Source organism: Euprymna scolopes, chromosome 6, assembly GCF_053919585.1.
Source record: "Euprymna scolopes isolate OS-2025 chromosome 6, ASM5391958v1, whole genome shotgun sequence".
NCBI classification, from domain to species: Eukaryota; Metazoa; Mollusca; class Cephalopoda; order Sepiida; family Sepiolidae; genus Euprymna; species Euprymna scolopes.
This window is the reverse complement of record NC_136487.1, coordinates 64,244,430-64,264,097: the sequence shown is the minus strand read 5'-3', so window position 1 is coordinate 64,264,097 and position 19,668 is coordinate 64,244,430. Positions and strand designations below refer to the sequence as shown.

Sequence of the window (19,668 nt, the reverse complement as noted above, 5' to 3'; positions counted from 1 at the left end):
GGCGGAGTATGAATCGAATAGAGATAAAAGATTTTACAACTTCCATTGATTCTAACCGATTGTGGCAGTGAACTCTCACCGGAAAAAATATAGAAATGTACGAATATCAAGGAACTGTAAAGGTAGTAGGCCTATAGCACACCTCAGATCCTGTGCTGAAGTGTGAGGACATTACATTTGAATGTAATGTTGTGATTTTCAATCCTATTAAGGTCAAACTCGCACGGGAAAAATGAGTTAATTTTATTTATATAGAGATGAACGAGTCCCCTGAGGAATTTCCACAGGTCCCTCTAGTTAAATATTATTACATGATTAGTAGTAGATTTTTTTGCAACAACTTATTTTTTTGAATGGCACTAGTAATTTTTCATCATGTATCACCTTTTTCCATTAAAAGTATTCACCGACTCGGACTCCTAAAGCAATAGATTTTCTCCAACTGACTCTACAGCAGTGTATTAAATATCAGTCAGGTGTATAGATGAAAGCAACAAAAACATTTTTGTGAAAAACATATTTAAAACATTTTCTTTCTTATAACAAATTTTTTTTATTGTTCTCTTCTGAATAGACAACCAGAAGAAATCAAGAACAGTTTAAAGTATTGATTATAAATCAATAGGTGAAAAGTGACAGCCAGAAGGCATATAGAGAAAACTAAAATTAAAAACAGACAAATTTCCTCCCCCCCACCCCAAAAAAAAAAACAGAAGAAAACATTTTAGACTATATTTTTGTATGTAGATTTTAAGCATTTTCTACAACTATTTACATGTTTTGATGTTTCTATGTAAAAGTAGAAAAAAAATCTGTTTTTTTTTAAAAATGATTTGCAACAGTTATGGATAGAAGCAGAGAGCAGTGGAAATCTGGGGAGACTTCATATTATTATTTGGAATATTGTTCTCATCTTGAATGTTATTTTCAGTTTTCGTTTATGTAACCTCTGATCTTTTTGCCAAACTCTGAAATCTTTCTGTCAAATTTAGGAATCTGCATAGAATTTCGAATTTCACAAGGGTAGCATGCTCTTGTTCTATCAGCCATGACTTGGTAGAAGTCCAAAGTAATTTGCAGTTGTATTTTAATGATGTCTGCATTGAGGATTGAACCTTCAACTGTTACATGGAAAAGGGCTGTCCCCTTTCCATGTAAATAAGAAGAATATTAGATAAGTAAAAATGAAATTGGGATAAGCCTAGAATCGAACCCTGTAGGCAAAGTTAAGAAATGGAATGTTAGAAATTAAGTCTATTGTTAAATTCTTTTAGAAATCTGAATATTAAATATGTCAGTAAAAGAATGGACAATGCAAATTAAATTATATCGTTTAAAATAGGTTAGATTAGAATTGAGGATTCTTTTGTTTCTGAAAAGTGTGTTGGACAAACATGTAAAGCCATGTGAAATTGGTCATGTTTGAAAAACACACTTCTGACGTCCTAGACAAAGGACATTTCTCCATATTATGGGTTCGGTTTTTAGTCAGAAAAAGAGAGCCAATCCGGCAGTTGGGTTGAGAGTTGAGAGTCGGAGAGCCAGTCAGTTGGTCAGTTGATCCCTAGGAAGCAAAGAGAGAACATTTAGTCTATGTAGATCCAAATTTGAATTCCTAACGTCATTGACCGGCCAATCAGATAAATAAAGTCATCATCATGATGCTGTAACTGTTGCATTGTGTCATCCTTCATCACAAACGAAAGATAATTGTGTTTATAGTCTTATAATGAACATTGTGTAACCCTTCCAAGTATTATGTGTTCCCGCCTCCATCATCATAAGTTGGTTGGTTGGTTGTTTTACGGCATATCAACACTTTTGGGTTATTTAATGCCGAATCCAGTGATTTTGAAGAACAATTTTTTTAATAGAGTATATTTGTTTTTTTAAGTTGGTTTCTATTCAACCCATATTTGGGACTTTAACAGGTACTACCACTCGGGGTCAGAGTGGACCTGGGAGCAATGGCAATTAAAGGGTGGCTCCACATTCCCCAAAGCCCGCAAGCTGGGGCCTCACCATTGGATATAGTTTAAAGTCATATCCAGGACAGCCATCATCATAAGTGAAGTATCTCCTCTCCTCTAATATGTGTTAAAAGAACTGTAAAATAAATGTCTTCTCTCCCTCATCATCACTATCGTTACGTCTGTAGTACACGAGTCCCGTTATATATATGCCCCAATATGGAACCCCTGCTATTCAACACAACCTTGCAACTTTACAACTGAATTTTGCCAAGTACCTTATCCATTATGCTAGTCCTTGTAGGTTGGAATAATAATGCAAATAATCCTCATCTGGCAAGACTTGCTGTCACTTAAACTCTAGGGAACACCACTTGTCGTTATCAATCAAAAAAATGATTGGTATAAAAACACTTAGTGAGTAAATAACACTTACAAAGTAAATAAACTTAAAAAAAAAATTTTTTTAATTTTTTTTTTTTTTACTTATGTAAGAATGTCTTACGAGATTTGTAACAGTTCATGAATTTGTCATATTTGGACAACTGAATCTTTGTACCATTTGATGGTTCTTGATAAGGTTTAAAAGCATATCTTAAATTTAGTTAGCCTCACTTTCATCAAGTTTTTTTATCAGTACTATTGTGGTAAGTATTCTTCAGAATTGTCAGATATATTCCATTTCCTTTGTTCTAAAGCATTTGATTTGTTGGTCTAATATTCTACATCAATTCACGGTTTTGATTGCATTAATAATATACCTTCCTACACAATGGGCCCAGCAGCGGTGGAAAGAAGCAAAATATTTATGTTGTCTTTTAACTTTCTGGATTTCATAAATAGAAATAAACTTCTGATAAAACAAAAAATAAAATAATGTCAATTGCATCATTTTTAACGATTTTATAAGATTTTGAAATTTCAGGAACCAGCAACCTCGGCCAGGCTCAGTTTTTCTTAGCAAAATTGTACCAACCTCAGAAAACCTCTCAAAAATAGAAAATCCTTAAAAACTCAGTCCTTACTTGTTTTTTTTTGTTTTTTTTAGGTTTGTTAATGTTGAGAATGAACTTATCAATTCATAAAATTAATAATAAATGAATATTTCCAGAAGAGTTGAGTATAATTTTCATTCTTATGCCAAAATTATACATTTTTCACCCAAATCGGATAATTCTTTTTTGTTTAAAATCGCAAAATATCTTCAGAAGGGCAAAAGCTCACATATTAAAGTATATACATTTTGAAATCCTTTGTTTATGGGCTATTTGATGCAATAAACAGATTTATGAGATTTAGCCATTTGCAAGATGATTTACCTTGAAATATTCTATGGTTACAAGAAAAATTTTAGAAATATTAAAAGATTTCCCCAATTCTTTTCACAGTTATAGGTCTTCAAAAAAAATTAAAACATTTGTTGCAAATGGATGTTGAATGCATACTATTTTGTTACTGTTCATAAACTGTAGCATACATACTCATTTTACAGACATTTATTGTCCATTGAGAAATTCCCTGTGTCCGTTTGGGATTTCCTTGGTTTTCCTTTTGTTTAAACTATAGGAACATGCTTTTTTAATCTATCATGCATTTAAACAAACAGCACACACATCCATGCATACACCTTTTAAACAATGCATCAGTTGTCGCCCTTGTGGTAACCTCTGCTTTGCCCAACAGGTGGCGCTCTCCGTTTTCTCTCTCTTCTTTCTCTTCCTACTTGAGACATCGAGTTGACAACACATTTTCCTTTGATTCAAACCTCCAGTGTGATTGGCACGCAATTCACGTCCACACCTCGACAGGGCGTTATCTTAAGATAAATTCTTACACACACAAGGAACTTTCAATGTATACTACAAACTCTCGTATTATACACGCACACACTTCAACGCACATTCCGATTTTCATACATGTGCGTGTCGTGAGCTCATACTTACAACAACTTCATGCATTATATATATTCACATACACATGTGTACACAAAACACTCTCTAATGTTTTCATCCTTTCTAGTTACGTAAAACATCTTGCATGTATGTATGTAACTCGACTCTTACGTTATTCTTTTCAGTGTCTTACATGTACTCGCAACACGTACCCTTATTGTTGATTGTTTTTATTACGCTATCCTAGCAACGATGACCAAAAACTAACCAGCTTATGGAACGCATAGCCTATTCCAGTAACCAGATCCTACATGCAATCTACAAAGAGAGGATCCAACTATAGAACCAGTAACTAAACCGTACAACAGGTCCCCCACAAAACTTTCCTTTATATCATTTAAACTTTCTTCAATGTTTTTTTTGTTTTTTTTTTGTTGTAGTAATTGTTTTACAAGATCAATATTTACATAAGAAGAAATCAGCAAAGTGTCCATTACACAAAAACAAATCTTCCAAGAATCATTTATTACAGTTCGCAGTTTCCACAAACCAAACCACTGGTTATGGTTGTTGTATGAGTAAACGTGGAAAAGAATTCAATGTAATCCAAGATTCTGCTGATTAGTTGGATTTCTTCAAATCATCATGGATGCAATTCACTTGTTTAAAGAGTCAGGACAAGAAAGGCAATTCAGCTGTGCTCGAACTTGTTGCTACAGAAGTAAAGTTGTTTGATGCTACTACTGTTGTTGACGACAGTAAAGATGTTATAACAACAAAGGTGTTTTCATGATCTGTGTGCACACGTTGGCAATAAGGCATATAATGTAAAGATTCATGACACGATGAAAAATTTTAAGTTTAAGTAGCATGTGCCAGGACTAAGTGGTGCAGACTGTATTCTTTGTATTAGCAAGCAGCCAGACTGGACAAATCCTGAATTTATTTCTGATGGATTCCCAATCAACAGATGTGCTGAGGATACTCTGAAGTTGTGGGAAAGTCTAGTTGCTGATAATGGTGTGGTTCATACTAAAAGTAACGGAGTAAAGAAAGATTAGCAACGTCTCTTATGTGAGAAAGAAGTTAGAGTTAGGGTAGAGAAGAAAAGAGGACATCTCCCACTAAACTTTGAAGTCGGTCTTGTACTCTTGTTGTCTATTCGGACCCAACAGCAGTAAGTAGTGATTAACTTAGCTAGTATGAATTTTGGAAAATGTACCCTCAGGCATGTGACACAATTGAAGCAGAGGCAAAAATTTTTAGACAAAATATGCTAGAAATGCAAGTGTCAAGTGATATGGCAATAGAGAGGAGTTCACGCACTTTGGCGAGAGAATAGTTTCAACTCAGTCTCTTGGGAAGCAGTACGGACGAGACATTTCAAGAATGTAATGATCTAAGTAGAGGTTACTCATGCCTCTGCCCGTTTGTGTCTTTCAATACCCAAGTTAGAAAAATAAGGAATTAATTTTAGTTAAGTAGTCTCTCTCTCAATAAGTAAATTCTCTCTCTAAATAAAATCCTTGAAAACTCAGCAAAGTCTCCATTGTATTTCATACATGCTTTGTTCGTCTAGCTAAACAGACGAGACGGTCAATAAACACGAAAGGATTATGATCAACACATGGAAAGACAATGAAGAGAAGTGATGAGCAAGAAAATGAAAGACCAGCAGCTGCACATGTATAAAAGGCATTGATTCTTTTTTTTTTTATTACATTTTCACCCTAAACAAGGCACATTGCCACTGTGGTGTAGGGGACTACTATCAGGGGCAGCAACTACTGGGGCACTATGTTGGGATTTGGGCAGCAAGATGTCGGTTCACGTTACACATGAACTTCTGCATGTCAGTACAGTTGGGGAAGCAGGGACCTGGAATGGAATTCCAGAGTCTAGCGGTTCTGGGGAAGAAACTACTGGAGTAGAAAGATCTTTTACATCTAGGGATCTCTACTGTGTGGGGATGAGATTTAGCTGCCTGTCGGGTTTGTCTAGGGTGTCTACGTCGTGGGGGTACAAGTGTCTGTAGTTCGTCAGAGCATTCACCATTGAAATACTTGTAGAACAGGGAGAGGGATGCAACGTTTCGTCGATGGGACAGAGGCTGAAGCTTAGATGCCAGTTCAGGGCCTATCAGATTGGTGACTCTTTTGAACCTTGTCTAGGAGCGAGAGACTAGCAGCAGATGCACCAGCCCAAATGTGACAGCAATACTCCATACATGGGTGAATGGTGGCCTTATAGAGGTACAGGATACTTTCAGGTGTCAGTAGTTTTCTAGCACGGTAGAGAGAGCCTACCTTCTTCGCAGCGGCCCTGGCAATGTTTTCAATATAATTGTTTCAACTCATGTTTCCTGTGAACGTTAGGCCAAGCAGTTTGAAAGATGTACTCTCAGACAGGGAGTCACTGGCCATTGCTATTGGTAGCAGAGAAGGTTTCTTGTAATTATTGAAGGAAACCAGTTTAGTCTTGGCAGCATTGAATGTGACCATCCATTTTTGTCCCCATTCCACTACAGATTGGAGGTCATCCTCTAGTGTTTTTGCCATTTCTTTAGTTATGTGTTCATTCTTATTGCTTTATTGATTATCCACTAGTGAGAATGTACACGTGAAAAATGCACGTTTACAAAAATGACCATGTGCAAATTTTTGTTACACTCTGTCAAGCCAACTACAGAATAGAAGAAACTATAGTAATTGTCTGTATTTTTGAGATGAGGTGTTTTCATTTATTGAGATGAAAAGACTGACTTCCTCATCTTGGTCGTTATAGTCACGTTTCGGCCGTTTTGCCCTCCAGTCCGATACAAAAAAAAAAAAAAAAAAAAAAAAAAAAAAAAACACCTGATGAAGGCCAGAGGGCAAAACGGCCGAAACGTTGTGACTATAACAACCAAGATGAGGAAGTCAGTCCGACAATCTCAATAAATAGAAGAAACTATATCGGCCAATGTCTTTTTCAACTGCTCCTATGTTTTTGTATAATAAGTGTAACATAGCGTGTATGTAAATGCATGAGAAGTGATGTGTAGTGGGGGACAGGATGGTCTGCTTGTGTTATAGACGATCCCGTCCCCATGTGTAGTTTGATGAATTAAATAGCAGGATGATTGAAAAGCAAAGCTCGCGTAATGATGAGAAACGCACCGATTTATGACAGTGAAAGGATGTAGATTTATTTACATAAATATGAGAAATGATGAAGACATAGTTCATTGAGAATAAGAGTTCGTTGAGAAGGAAGTAAAATTCCTTGCAATTGATGAGAAGCTGACGGGTTAGTCAGGAGCGTTGGTTGGGTGGCCATTCCAACTGGAGTGGTTCTTGGTTACATGTTGACTGATCGAGAGTTCAGCGAAAAAGAGGGAGAAATATATAAAACAGGAAATCACGTGGCTGTGTCACTCTCTGGTTATCAGAGTTAAAGGGTGACAGTCGAGTTAGCCTGGGAGTTTCAATTCCCACAGACGTCACCAATGGGGGGGGGGGACTATAAAAAAAAGAAAGACAAAGATCTTGAGAGAGACGAGATAACATTAGAAATTTCAGGAGAGATGTGGAGAACGTTCTACATCATATGGGTGATGTCACGACTATAACGGTGAAGAAATAAATGTTGTACAAACTAAAAGGTATTTTTTTTTTTTTACAATCTGCCCCAGCATAGTATAAACACCCTCAACCACCCCATGCTAAGAACGGCTTTCGAGGTTGGGAGGTGTTTATACTGAAAGCCGTCCTTGACATGAGGTTGGGGTGTTTATGATACGGTGGGGCACATTGTAAAAATTTACCAACCAAAAAGCGAGGTTATTTCCTGTTCTTTTGTCCACTTTACAACTGAGGCCACAACATGCGAACAACATTACGTAAGTAGAGAATGGACAAAATAATGACAAACATTTGTCTTATTTGGTTATTCTCACAATATTTCAGCCAATGTAACCACTGACTTTCTTCAGATGTATCTTGTCGAATACAGGAATTTTTCTCTTGGGAATCCACATAGAATTTCAAATGGAACTCTTTATTTAATCCATGGGGGGAGCATGCTCTCATTCTTTCAGCCTCGACTGGATATAAATCTTAATTCACAATTGTAATTGCACGCATTGAGGATTGAACTTTCAACCTCCAGAAAAATGTTCTTTAGGATTGAATTTTACCAAGTAGTTTATGCTAGACGTCCTTGTATGATGACCAATATGTCTAGACATCTATGTAAACGACCTGTTCTCAACTGGAGAACAGAAAAATGTATACAGTCAGGTTTTAACTTGTCTTAGATGGTTACAATAACTACAACACAATCCAAACAATCATAAACATGGCAAAAGGTCTATGACAAAGTAAGCCATATTCGTTCTTGACTGAGGAACAGAATAATGTATACCGTCAGCTGTCTTTTTCAACTTGCTTTGGATTGATCTGAAATATATTGCTATTTTGCTTAAAAAAAAAAAAAAAAGAAAAGAAAAGAGGATGAACACTAATGCATAAAAATGTAATCTTAATATTTGGTTGAATGTAAAAATTTAACTGTCCTTATTCTAAGACAAACAGAAAGCTGATATATTCTTTCTCAACACTGCCTTTAAGCAATATGTAGGCACATTTTTTTTTTAAATACTCATTCTTTTGGGGATTACCAGGAACAGAATTTGTCAGGGGGTAGGGGTCACATTTGATTGATTTTTTTAGTATTACTATGCAGTAATTCATCAATAATTGAACACTTACTGAATTCAACTGCCCATTTCACTTTTTGAGTGACTATTTGCAAGAGGAAAAAGGTGTATGATCAAAGTTGTGAGGTTTTGTAGGTACTAGCAATTTGCATGCATAGACACCTACTCATTTTAAAAGACAATACAGTTAGAATTTATAAACAGGGTAAATTGGAAAAAAAGATAGATGGACTAAGAAAGAGAGATTTTGAGGTAGTGGGCAAAGCAGACACAAACACTTTTCCCAAAGATGTTCAGGGCAGATTAAGGTCAGGCTTCAGACAAATTCGATTAAATCCATATGTAAGACCCTGAACTGAGAGTAATGGCAAATGACAGGCAATTGCCCAAACTTAGACCGATGGAAAACTGTTGTCATATTTGGGCTGGCGAGTCTCATTTTGAGGGTTCACATAATTTAACTGGATTTCACCCTTTCTTTTCCTCTCTACCCTTTTTTTCTTACAGACGTGATGTTGCTAGTTTCAGTCTTTTCGATAAATGTTATAGCATGTATTCTTCAAAATTGCCTAATCTATTCCCTGCTTCCTTTTTTTCAGCTCGTCCAGCTAGTTTATTGTGGTCTTCAATTTGCTGCTCTGATACTCCATTATAATACACCTTCCTATTCCAGTAGCTTCTTTCTGAGAACTGCAGGCTTGTGGGACTCTTTCTGATGGCTATTTCCCTCTACAATATAGATGTGGTCTTTTCAAGATGAAGGCCAATAGGAATCTATGTCATTGAGATAATCAGCTTTCGTTCTTGTTAGCTTCTTACACAAAGTGGCTTCATACATTGTCTGGAGCAATTTCCATTAAAAAAAACGTTTTGTTATTGTTGTTGCGGTATTGTCTGAACAAGTTCATGTTCAGAATTTAAAAACCATTGTTGAGACCTCATACTATTTTTCATTTTTTTTTTTTTTACAAAAATTTTAAAGCATTTATTCGATTTGAAAGACAAGTAGTGCTGAGTTGCTAAATTAGAACGACCACAAGATGTCAAAAATGAGCAGGCCATCTTTGGACTCTCGATAATGGCTAAAAATTTTTAAAAAATAACACACTGATAGAAATGCACCCAATAAATATCATGGTGACATTTATTGGGTGCATTTCTATCAGTATTTTGTTTATTTTCGATTTTTTAATGATTATCGAGACTCTGAAAACGGCATTCTCATTTTCACCAGCTTGAGGTCATTCTATCTTAGGAACTCAGCACTATTTGTTTTAAAAAACTTATCCAGGTAGGTAGAAAAGTAAGTTAGTTTGCATTTAGTAGCATTTATATATTTAGTCCTTTACCACTTTTTCGGTTTGTTGCTTATTGTAAACCATACAATTTTTTTTTATTTTAATTCCACCAGGGAGGAGAGAAAACAAAGTTTTTGAGAATGGTAATGAAGATTCTATCACCGGCTTTTGTCTACGTCTGCCTTACCTCACCTTGCCCTTGAAAGTCGATCAGTTAAGCTGCTGATGCGTGTTTAAGTTTTGTGATGTACATGTACATGTACAGAAGTCAGTTAGGTACTTATTTAGTTTTCGAAAAAGACATTTTAAAAAAAAAAAAAAATTATATATATTGTACATATTCTTTATGGAATTAAGTTCTCATAAAAAAATTTTTTCGCTTAATTTGATCAAGTAACTTTTTTATTTTTATTTTACATTAGAAAAATCAAATTTTAATGAGATTGATTGTCTCGTGGCCATCTTGCTTGTTTCACGGCCTAGGAGGAGGATGCCTTTAAGCGAAAAAAAGGGATTAACAAAGGACAAAAGGAAAACGGGATTAAAAAGGACAAACTCTATAAAATAGGAGAAAAAAAAAAAAAACATTTATCTAGGTATTTTTTCTGTCCAGGTTTCAAAATCTTTTAATAAACTTTTAAGTGGTGATGGAGTTATCTTCCTTTGCGCCCCCCTCCCACCTCGTCAGTGAAACAGGCATGCCTGAGTGACTATTGATCTCATTAAAACTTGATTTTCCTTTGTAAAAAAAAAAAAAAAAAATCAAATTAAGTGAAATTTTTTTATGAGAACTTTATTCCATAATGGGTATGTACAATATATATATATAATTTCAATATTTTCATTTTTTAATGTCTTGATAAAACTAAGCAAGTACCGTTAGTTATTTTCTTTTCACACACACACAAGGGACTAAACATTTTTTTTACTATATGACAATACTTTTAAATGGCTAATTCTTATTTCGATGTTGATACAGGTTTTGATTCGGACAAAATACGAACATTTTTAAAACCCTACAATAACTTAGTTATTATCTCAAAAGGACAGTAACGTAAATTATTTAGACTGAAATTGGTTTCAGAATTATTTAAAAAAACTGAATCCGACTTGGAAAAAAAAAAAAAAAAAAATTGCAGTTTACTTTTTTTTTTTTTTTTTTTTTTTTTTTTTTTTACACAAACACTTTGAATACAATAAGTCGTTTCACTCGAAATAATTTACATGACTAAAACAGGAATTATATCATCAAGATTGTGGTAAATCGAGCACCAATAATGCATTAATGCAACTAGCGAACTGCCGTGTGTACGAACACTTAACCTGGTCTTCAACCGTAAAAATCAAATATTTAACAAATAAATGTTACCAAAGGTAAGATAAGGTTATCTCCAAGATCATGGCTCGGGGGGGGGGGGATCAAGCTACCGGAAGTGGATACAGTTGATTATGGAAGCGGAGCATAGTTGTACAACCATCACCCCATGCGTAATTTGTATACTGATAGGTTTTGAAATTTTTTCACTTGATTATTATTGATTGGACACTAATTAACCAGGTTATGAAAAAAAAAAAAAAAAAATCATTATTTAAACATTTGAAAGGGGTGCTCACTTTTTAGTTACAACGTTCTGGTAAATTGATCACCTATTTTTTTTTTCTATTTCCTAAACACAGAAGTTAATAATTGCCATTTTTTTTTCTATTGCCCGTTTTTTTTTTTTTTTTTTTTTCTTGCTTTTTTCATTGTGAACACGTGCTAATAAAGAAATTATGGCTACCTCCTGAAACCCAAGATGGGAATTAATGAAGAAACTGAATGAAACACCAATAGAATATGCCCATGAGAAACATTTAATAGCCCAAAGCAAGGTTTGCTCATGTGGCCATGACATGACCCTGCAGACATGCCAGAGCCAAACTTGACAAACTTTGCTTTGCAAAAGTACCATATCTTTATGGAGTGGTACATTTTTTGAACACACAAAATTGACAAATTCAACAATTTTGCAAATAATGTTCAACTTCGTAAGAGAAACTCTTGTTGGCATTACAAAAAACGTGTGTTCAGTGGTATGAATATTGCCGGAATGCATGCTCCATCCAGTAAAATGAGGAAAGACAGGGAAATGCTGGGTGGTCGGGGACATCTTGTGCAAATAGATGTAAGTCTATTGTTTAAAGGAAAAAATAACATCGGTCGAGTGACTAGTCAGATATGGGTCGTAGGCTTTTATGACCAAACTAATAAAAAAAAAAAAAAAAAGGATTTCTGCAACGAATCCCGAACCGCTCGGCAAGAACATAGGCGAGGGTAATTTCAGAATGCGTTACTGTCGGTTCAACAATTTACATGGACCAGTGATGGAGCTACTCCAATTTAGGAAATCGTAGCTATGTGCACAGGGCAGTCAACCATTCAGAAAATTTTGTTGACCTTGTAACCGGAGTCTGCACAAACAGCATCAAAGCATACTGGTCTAGAATTAAAAGGCAAATCAAGTATGCCTATGGGTCTGTGGGAGATATGAAATAGCTATGTCAATGAAAATTAACAACGGGTTGGAAAATTACAAAGCATTTCTCCAGCATGTTACTAAAATTTATAATACTTAAAAAAAAAATTTTTTAAAAATCATTATCCTATTTTTTTTTTTCTTTGAGAAACAATAATTCTGACTTACAAATGCGGTAGGTTCATGTCATTTTTACTTTCTATGATTTTGATATTCCCGCATTTTTATTGGTTACAAAATAGGTGATCGATTTACCAGAATGTTGTAACTAAAAAGTGAGCAAATTTCGAAATAATTTTCTTTTTTACAATTTTTTTTTCATAGTCTGGTTTATTAGTGTCCAATCAGTAATAATCCAGTGAAAAAACATAAAAACCTATCAGTATACAAATTATGCACGGGGTGATGGTTGTACAAAAAAATGCGTCAAAAATATGTGTGCGCTTGCATGTACAGAAATGGCTGTTATCACTGATAACCGTAAGAAATTTCTTTCTCACATCTCAATTTCCTCCCTGCAGAAGCAAATAAATTCCACAAACAAAAGCCATACCTTCAAACTCGAAATTTATTCACAAATAACAGCAATGAGTTCTTTGGTTCTGGTATAGTCACTTTGCAAAACAGTGGCCCGATTGGCCCCCATTCAGTTTGAATTCCTATTTTTGGAATGTTAGTTCGTTGTTCCTCTGGAAGGATCCATGAATGTTCATGGTAAATTCGGCAGGAATGATGGCACCTATAATTAGTCATAATGTGAGCCCCTTGGGACTGAAGATGAAATGAGATAAGATCCAATAATTGAAAAATAAACATGCAGAACAGTTCTTGAATGTCATCCTTGATTTGGATAGATTCAGCAATATACGTTGTCTCTGCTTGAAGAAATGTGTCCTTCGTTCACCAACAGTTTGGTGTTCATGAAGGAATTGTCTTGTCTGCCACAAGAGGCAGCCGCTGTGGTTGGAGTCTATCCCATTGCCGAATTTTTCTTAGAATGAAAAATAATAGCAGGATACAAAAAGCGCGCCAAGTTAAATCACCTGACACATTCAAATTTAAACCAATCACAAACCGGCTACTAGAACTGTGTGGCCGGCCTAAACAAGAAAGATGGCGGTTGTATATAGAACTTCTCACATAGCATCTAGAATTACATGGCTTAATATTCGGAAAACTACTTGTTTTTCATCTAATTTAAAATTTTCGCCAATACCACACTGTGACAAGGCAGTTTGGTACGCGAGTACACATTTAACAGTCTTCGTTTATGCTCGCGCGTAGCGTAAATAAAGGCTAGGCTGTTAAACGAAAAATAGTCCCAAAATTCAAGGATTAATATCATGCAAAAGAAATCAAACAAAAAAACTTTGTAGCCAATAAACACACTAAAATACCCCTTCTCTTAGGTGGCCAGAAAGTGGGTGCTCATTTTAAGTTAAATTTACATGGAAAAGTGATCACCCACTTTTTGAAAAAGTAATTTCTTCATATCATGAAAATTATTTTTTTGCGACGGAAACGGTTTGCAGATTCGTTTTTAGCACACTGAAATCTACAAAAAAAAAAAAAAAAAAAAAATTTCTATACGAACGTGAGATGGGACTTAAATAATACCAAAAAACGGCTTTCGGAGGTTGAACAAATGCATATTGACCAAATTTTTTAAAACATGTTTGTTTTTTTGGGGGGGTTATTTAATAACATTTTTGGTTAGGGTATTTTCCACGAAAATGTTTTTTTTATTATTATTTTTGTTTTTAAATATTTATTTACAACACCCTCAACACTTGTGGTATACATATATTATGCGTACATTTTACCGTAGCCATCGCATACGAAGGCCACGACTTTACACGATGTAAAGCAAGCATTGCCGTCGGTATTAAAGAAATGACTACACAATTCAAATACAATATTATAGATTAAGTACTGAATTACAAGATTTTTTAAAAATAATCAGTAGTTTTCCTTTGCGATTTATGTCATTAACATCAAGCGGTGTTAACCGAATATGTCCCCAGTGTATCTCGTAGCCGAATTAGGCTGTGTACGTTTTCAGCGTCCTAAATTCTCTATATACGATTCCCAATTTAACAAAATAAAATATCGGCATTTGGTAAATTTTTATAAACAACCTAACCTCCCCATGGTAAGAACAGCTTGCGGAATAAACACCTCTTCCTACATCCAAACATCGAAAGCCGTTCTTAACATGGGAAGTTGGGGGCAGGTATTCCAAAAGCCGTTCTTAACATGGAATGGTTAGGGGTGTTTATACTACGCTGGGGCAGGTCGTAAAATAAATGGTAAAACTATACAAACACCGTGACAGCGAATTAACCCTAACCCTAAACCTAACCCTAACCCTAACGCTGTCACGGTGTTTGTATAATAATACCAAATAAATAAATAAATAAAATAAAAATAAATAAAAATACCCGGCATTTTGCCGTATAGGCAACAAAACGAGAAGCCGTGATTATTCCAAAAAAAAAAAAAAAAAAGACAAATAATGCCCCATAGCAAAATAACTTACTCTTCTACCTACTTAGATAAATTTTTTGTATTAACTTATTTTGAAGCGTTTATTTGCTTTGAAACAAAAATAATGCCGAGTTTTATGTTAGAACAAAATAGAAATGGTCGACATTAGACAGTCATCTGAGAAATCTCGATAATCGCTCAAAAATCGAAAAATAAACAAAATACTGGAAGAAACCCACTCAATAAATATCACCGTGGCATGTTCGTTTTGTTGTATATACCGTAAAATGACCTAAACTACAAACCCTAAAAAAGGAATTAAAAAAAAGAAGTTGACACGTTTTGTTACTTACTTTCCAGACAGTTCTTTTAGTGTCTTTTTCGCGTCTTCTTCGTCTTTTGGTTTCCCGTAAATCTTATCACCGAGGGTAATGATCGTATCCGCCGCGATAACAACGTCCGGTGGTGGCTTCACACAGTCGCCGCTCACCTTTTCGGCCATACCCAAGCGACGGGCCACCTCGACGCCCTTTCGCCGGGCCGTCTCCTTCGCGTACTCGATCGGCGTAGCGAACGCAGTAGAGTCGAGATCTTCTTTAAAAGTTGACGGTACCACCTCGATATTCATGCCGATATTTTCCAGCATCTGCTTCCTGCGAGGAGAACCGCTCGCAAGAATGATCCGAAGAGAATTGATTTCGGTAATGATGGGCTGCAACATGGTCCTTATGAGTCGTACCGCCGGATGTCGTTGTGGCCGTGCACGTGCTACCGCCGCCGGATGCAACTATACCGCTGACACCGCCGGAACCCCAGTCGCACAGGAAGGATCCGGATGTGTAACTCAGTGGTGGTCTTTCTTTCGGTTTCGCGCAGAAGCCTTTCAGATCATAGTAGAAAAACAGAAGCAGGAAAAGACAACAAAATACAAAGAGACAGAAGAAACATATCCACATAATATCCATGACGATTCCGTTTGAATTAGTTCGACTACAGCACGATTAGCTGTTGTTTTTATTGCATGTGTAGAAGCTCTCTTTATTTATTTTTTCGTTTATATATTTAGCAGTCACTCACTATTTCATAAGAAATTTTATACTTTTTTCTGCTTTCGTTAGATTATTCTTTGCGTTTTTGATTTGATGATCATTTGTAGGTTGGTCTGTCACATTTAAGCTTGAGAATTTTCGCGTTAAACGCGTGGGTTGAATCAGTGTGTAATACTTTAACATTTCATTTGAGTATGCAAGCCCTTTTTTAATTATTTAATCATTAGATTTTTCTTTTTTGCATCATTACATTAAGTCACCAGTAGTAGTAGAGTTTCTATTTTCTTGTCTCGTCATGAGGGCAGACTTAGACACAATGTTGTTTATTGATTCGAGAGGTTTCCAAATCCAGCCCCACGCAAAAGGGCAACCAAAATTGGGACAAAAATAATTTTTTTAAATGGCACAGTCGAGAAGGATTTCTTCTCGTGTGACTGAGGACAGAACAGATACTACACTTTGGTTTTAACTCGAAGGCCGGGGAGCAAGTTCGTATTTATCGCCTTCTCAGATTCGTTTTAATTTTCCCCTTTTTTATATTCTATTTCAATAAATACTCGATTAATAAACTAAAATTAAAAAATCAGTTTACGTGTATTGATGCAAGTTACGTGTAGGAGGCGAGAAACAGTAAGCACGAGCACGACACAGAAGCACGAGATCTTGTCATATTTCAATTTACCTAATTCCTCGCGACGGCAAAATTAGACTCAAAGACGTTTTTTTTTTTTTTTTTTTTTGTGTGTTTGTTTTTTGCTTTGTTTTTAATATGGAAAAACACTCAGCTCCCCAAAAGGAACAAAAATCCAATTTACTCAGTCTAGAAAGATTTCTTCGCTGATTGGAGGACAAAAACGATGAAATGTAATACCAGAACATATACTACACTTTGCTTTCACGATATTTTATCTGATAGTTTTATTAATACAGGATTTATATACTGAATTGATAATCGGTGGTTTCGAATGATTTTAGACTTCGATTAGATGGCCGTTTATTTGTTAAATCAGATGCTTTCTGCCGTTCGTTCATTCGAAAAAATCGATTTGTTTGTTGTTTTTTTTTCAATTCGCTGCTTTAAATCGATTGAAATCTTAAATCAGACATTGACTCAGCTGATCACGTTCGTTTGAAGAGTGAAAAAATAAATTGTTTTCACATTTGTTGCTATCTACTTGCCTCCCCACGAGGGCAAAGTTAGACACAAGGTCATTTTTTTTATTAACGCGGTAAAATCTGGCTCTCCAAAAATGGGCACAGGATTGGAACAAAAAATAAGATTGCCCCAGTCTAGAAGGATTTCTCACACACATACGGAGGACAGAATAGACTAAGTATATAGTATCAGAACAGATTCTAGTCTTTGCTCTTATTCATTTGTTGAATATACGAATTTGATTAAGCGAACAGACAGAAAACAAATCAGTAAAATCGATTAAATCAATAAAAGCGATCAATTTTCGGAGGGTTTTTTTTTTCTTGATAAAAAAAGGCAGCTGCATTTAATCTCGCGAAATTATCTGTATTAAATGCGTGAAATTATGAAAAAAAAAAAGTATAAAACTATAATTTCCGAAATGCGAATGAATTAAAAATCGTTAAAAACAAGAACTTTTAAGTATATAAAAAAAAGATTACAAATTCAAATTTAAGAAATTCTTGATATTCTGAATATCAGCCCTTTTAAATTTAGTAATCGTAAAAGAATTCTATGCATTTTAAAATTTAAATCATATTTTGTCAAATGTTGGATTTAAAAAAAAAACAAACAAGGCATATAGCCACTTGGATATAAGGGGCTACTCTTAGGAATAACAGGGTACTGCGGGGAGTTGAACATCCATATTACATTGCATTTAAACTTCTGCGGGTTAGTACAACTAGGAAAGTAGGAAACAGGGAGGAGGGAATTCCAAAGTCTGGCAGTCCGAGGGAAGAAATTATTAGAATAAAAAGCTTTCCGGTATCTAAGGACATCAATAGTAAAGAGGTAGGATGTTGCTGCTTGTTAAGTTAATCAGGAGTATATAGGCCGAATTATTTACTAAATTGAATGCATCTTAATAATAAATATTCACCCCCAAAATTAATAACCTATTCTTTGTTAGGTGCGTTTATTAGTTTACATAAAATCTAACGAATAAGTATTTTATATTGAAATGAAAGGCTCTTTATTTAATTCTATTTGTGCCATGTGCTTTTGAAATATGCGTCGTTTATCAACAATTCAATTTTAACGTTTCCTTTAAGAATTAATCAGTCAGGACTTTATGTATTTGAGCCATGTATAGTCTAATATTGATCGATCAAGTTATTGATACATTTCATGTTTCCGTAAATTGAAAACACGGGTTTATTAAATTATTACAAACATAGATACATAAGTATCGATTCTTTTCATTATATATATATATGTGTGTGTGTGTGTGTGTGTGTGTGTGTGTGTGTTAACGTAACGTAATCTAATTTTAGCCGGCCCCTTTAAATAATCAAATTCTGCACAATTTCCACGACTAACGATCGCTATGCTGTTGTCTCAGTGACCATTGTATACTAATTAACCTTGATCCTCGAGTGACCCTCTGGCCTTGATAAGTGGTGACTCCTTTGTAAAAAGAAAAACAAAGAAAGAAAAAAAATGAAGCCGATTTGATATTTTAGTTGAAATTAAGACGAATAAATTAAATAAATCAAATGTTACTTTTTTAAACGTTTATTTCTCTTTACGTTTAAGAGCCTCTTTTAGTAGCAGTAAAGCTTTTACTATGGGTAGTAGTATATCCACACGGAATAGTGGAATGGAATATGTAAGCAAAACGCAAAAAAGTACTAACACCGACGGGGTGTTAAGCGCCAGAAGCCAATGTATTGCCTTCTTTTGATAGTAATAAGGAAGCGGTTTCACCGTTAAATTTAAACCTTGTTTTTACTACTGCTTATGAACTAGGTAAGCGTAAGGTTTTAATTTGGCCACAGGTTGAACAAACAAGTAAATTATTAATCACATTTTAAGCTGTTGTCCTCGAGCGTATTAGGAAAAAAAAAAAAAAAAAAAAAGCAACGGTTTGGAATCCCGTGAGAAGAAGAGTTCGCACTTACTTGCCTCCCCACGAGGACAGAGTTGCAGTTGCACGCAAGGTTGCTTTTTTGAATTTGGGTGAAACCCAACTCCCCGAAAACGGACACTTTGGCTTGGGAGAAATTTATTGTTTAAATTGACTCAGTCTAGAAGAACTTCTTTAATGAACAAGGACAGAAAAGATGAATTCTTATATGAGAACATATACTACACTTTGATCTTTACTCTCAGTCAAAAGTCCGGAGAAAAAGAAAAATTTGCCAGCATTTAAAACCACGGTTTTAGCATTTAGATGTAAAGATTAATTTCTTGGCTGCGAAATTGAAAAAAGTGAGGTTACATTATACTTAAATAAAATATATTTTCTTAAATATTAATTTTTAATTTTAGAGTATTTTTTTTTTTTCATGTCCTATTTTTAATGATAAAACAAATGTTTGTTTTTTTCTTTTTCGTCTAAATAGATTTTTTGTTGTTTGTTTGTTTGTTTCTAAAAAAAAACATTAAGATCCGTTCATTTCAAAATAACATCCGCGTAAATTTCCGAATAAATCCCGGAAGAAAGCCGCAACAAAAGAAGACAGCGCCCAGTGTCACGCATTAAAATGTGGTTATCCTTTACTCCGTTTGGATATAGTTGTTATTGCTTTGACCGAGGAGGACACTTCGCTTTCATAG

General features: G+C 35.0%; 1 protein-coding gene across 1 annotated transcript in view; it reads right to left on the bottom strand.

Moving 5' to 3' along the window:
* LOC145277664 (putative bifunctional dTTP/UTP pyrophosphatase/methyltransferase protein) overlaps positions 1 to 18,963 on the bottom strand; it is an 82,519-nt gene extending 63,556 nt beyond the window's left edge. Inside the window, exon 1 of the mRNA XM_080129325.1 lies at positions 15,216 to 18,963. Coding sequence (XP_079985451.1) covers positions 15,216 to 15,583 — 368 coding nt within the window. The 5' untranslated portion in view covers positions 15,584 to 18,963. The remainder of the gene's footprint in view (positions 1 to 15,215) is intronic.
* Positions 18,964 to 19,668: the final 705 nt, after the last annotated feature.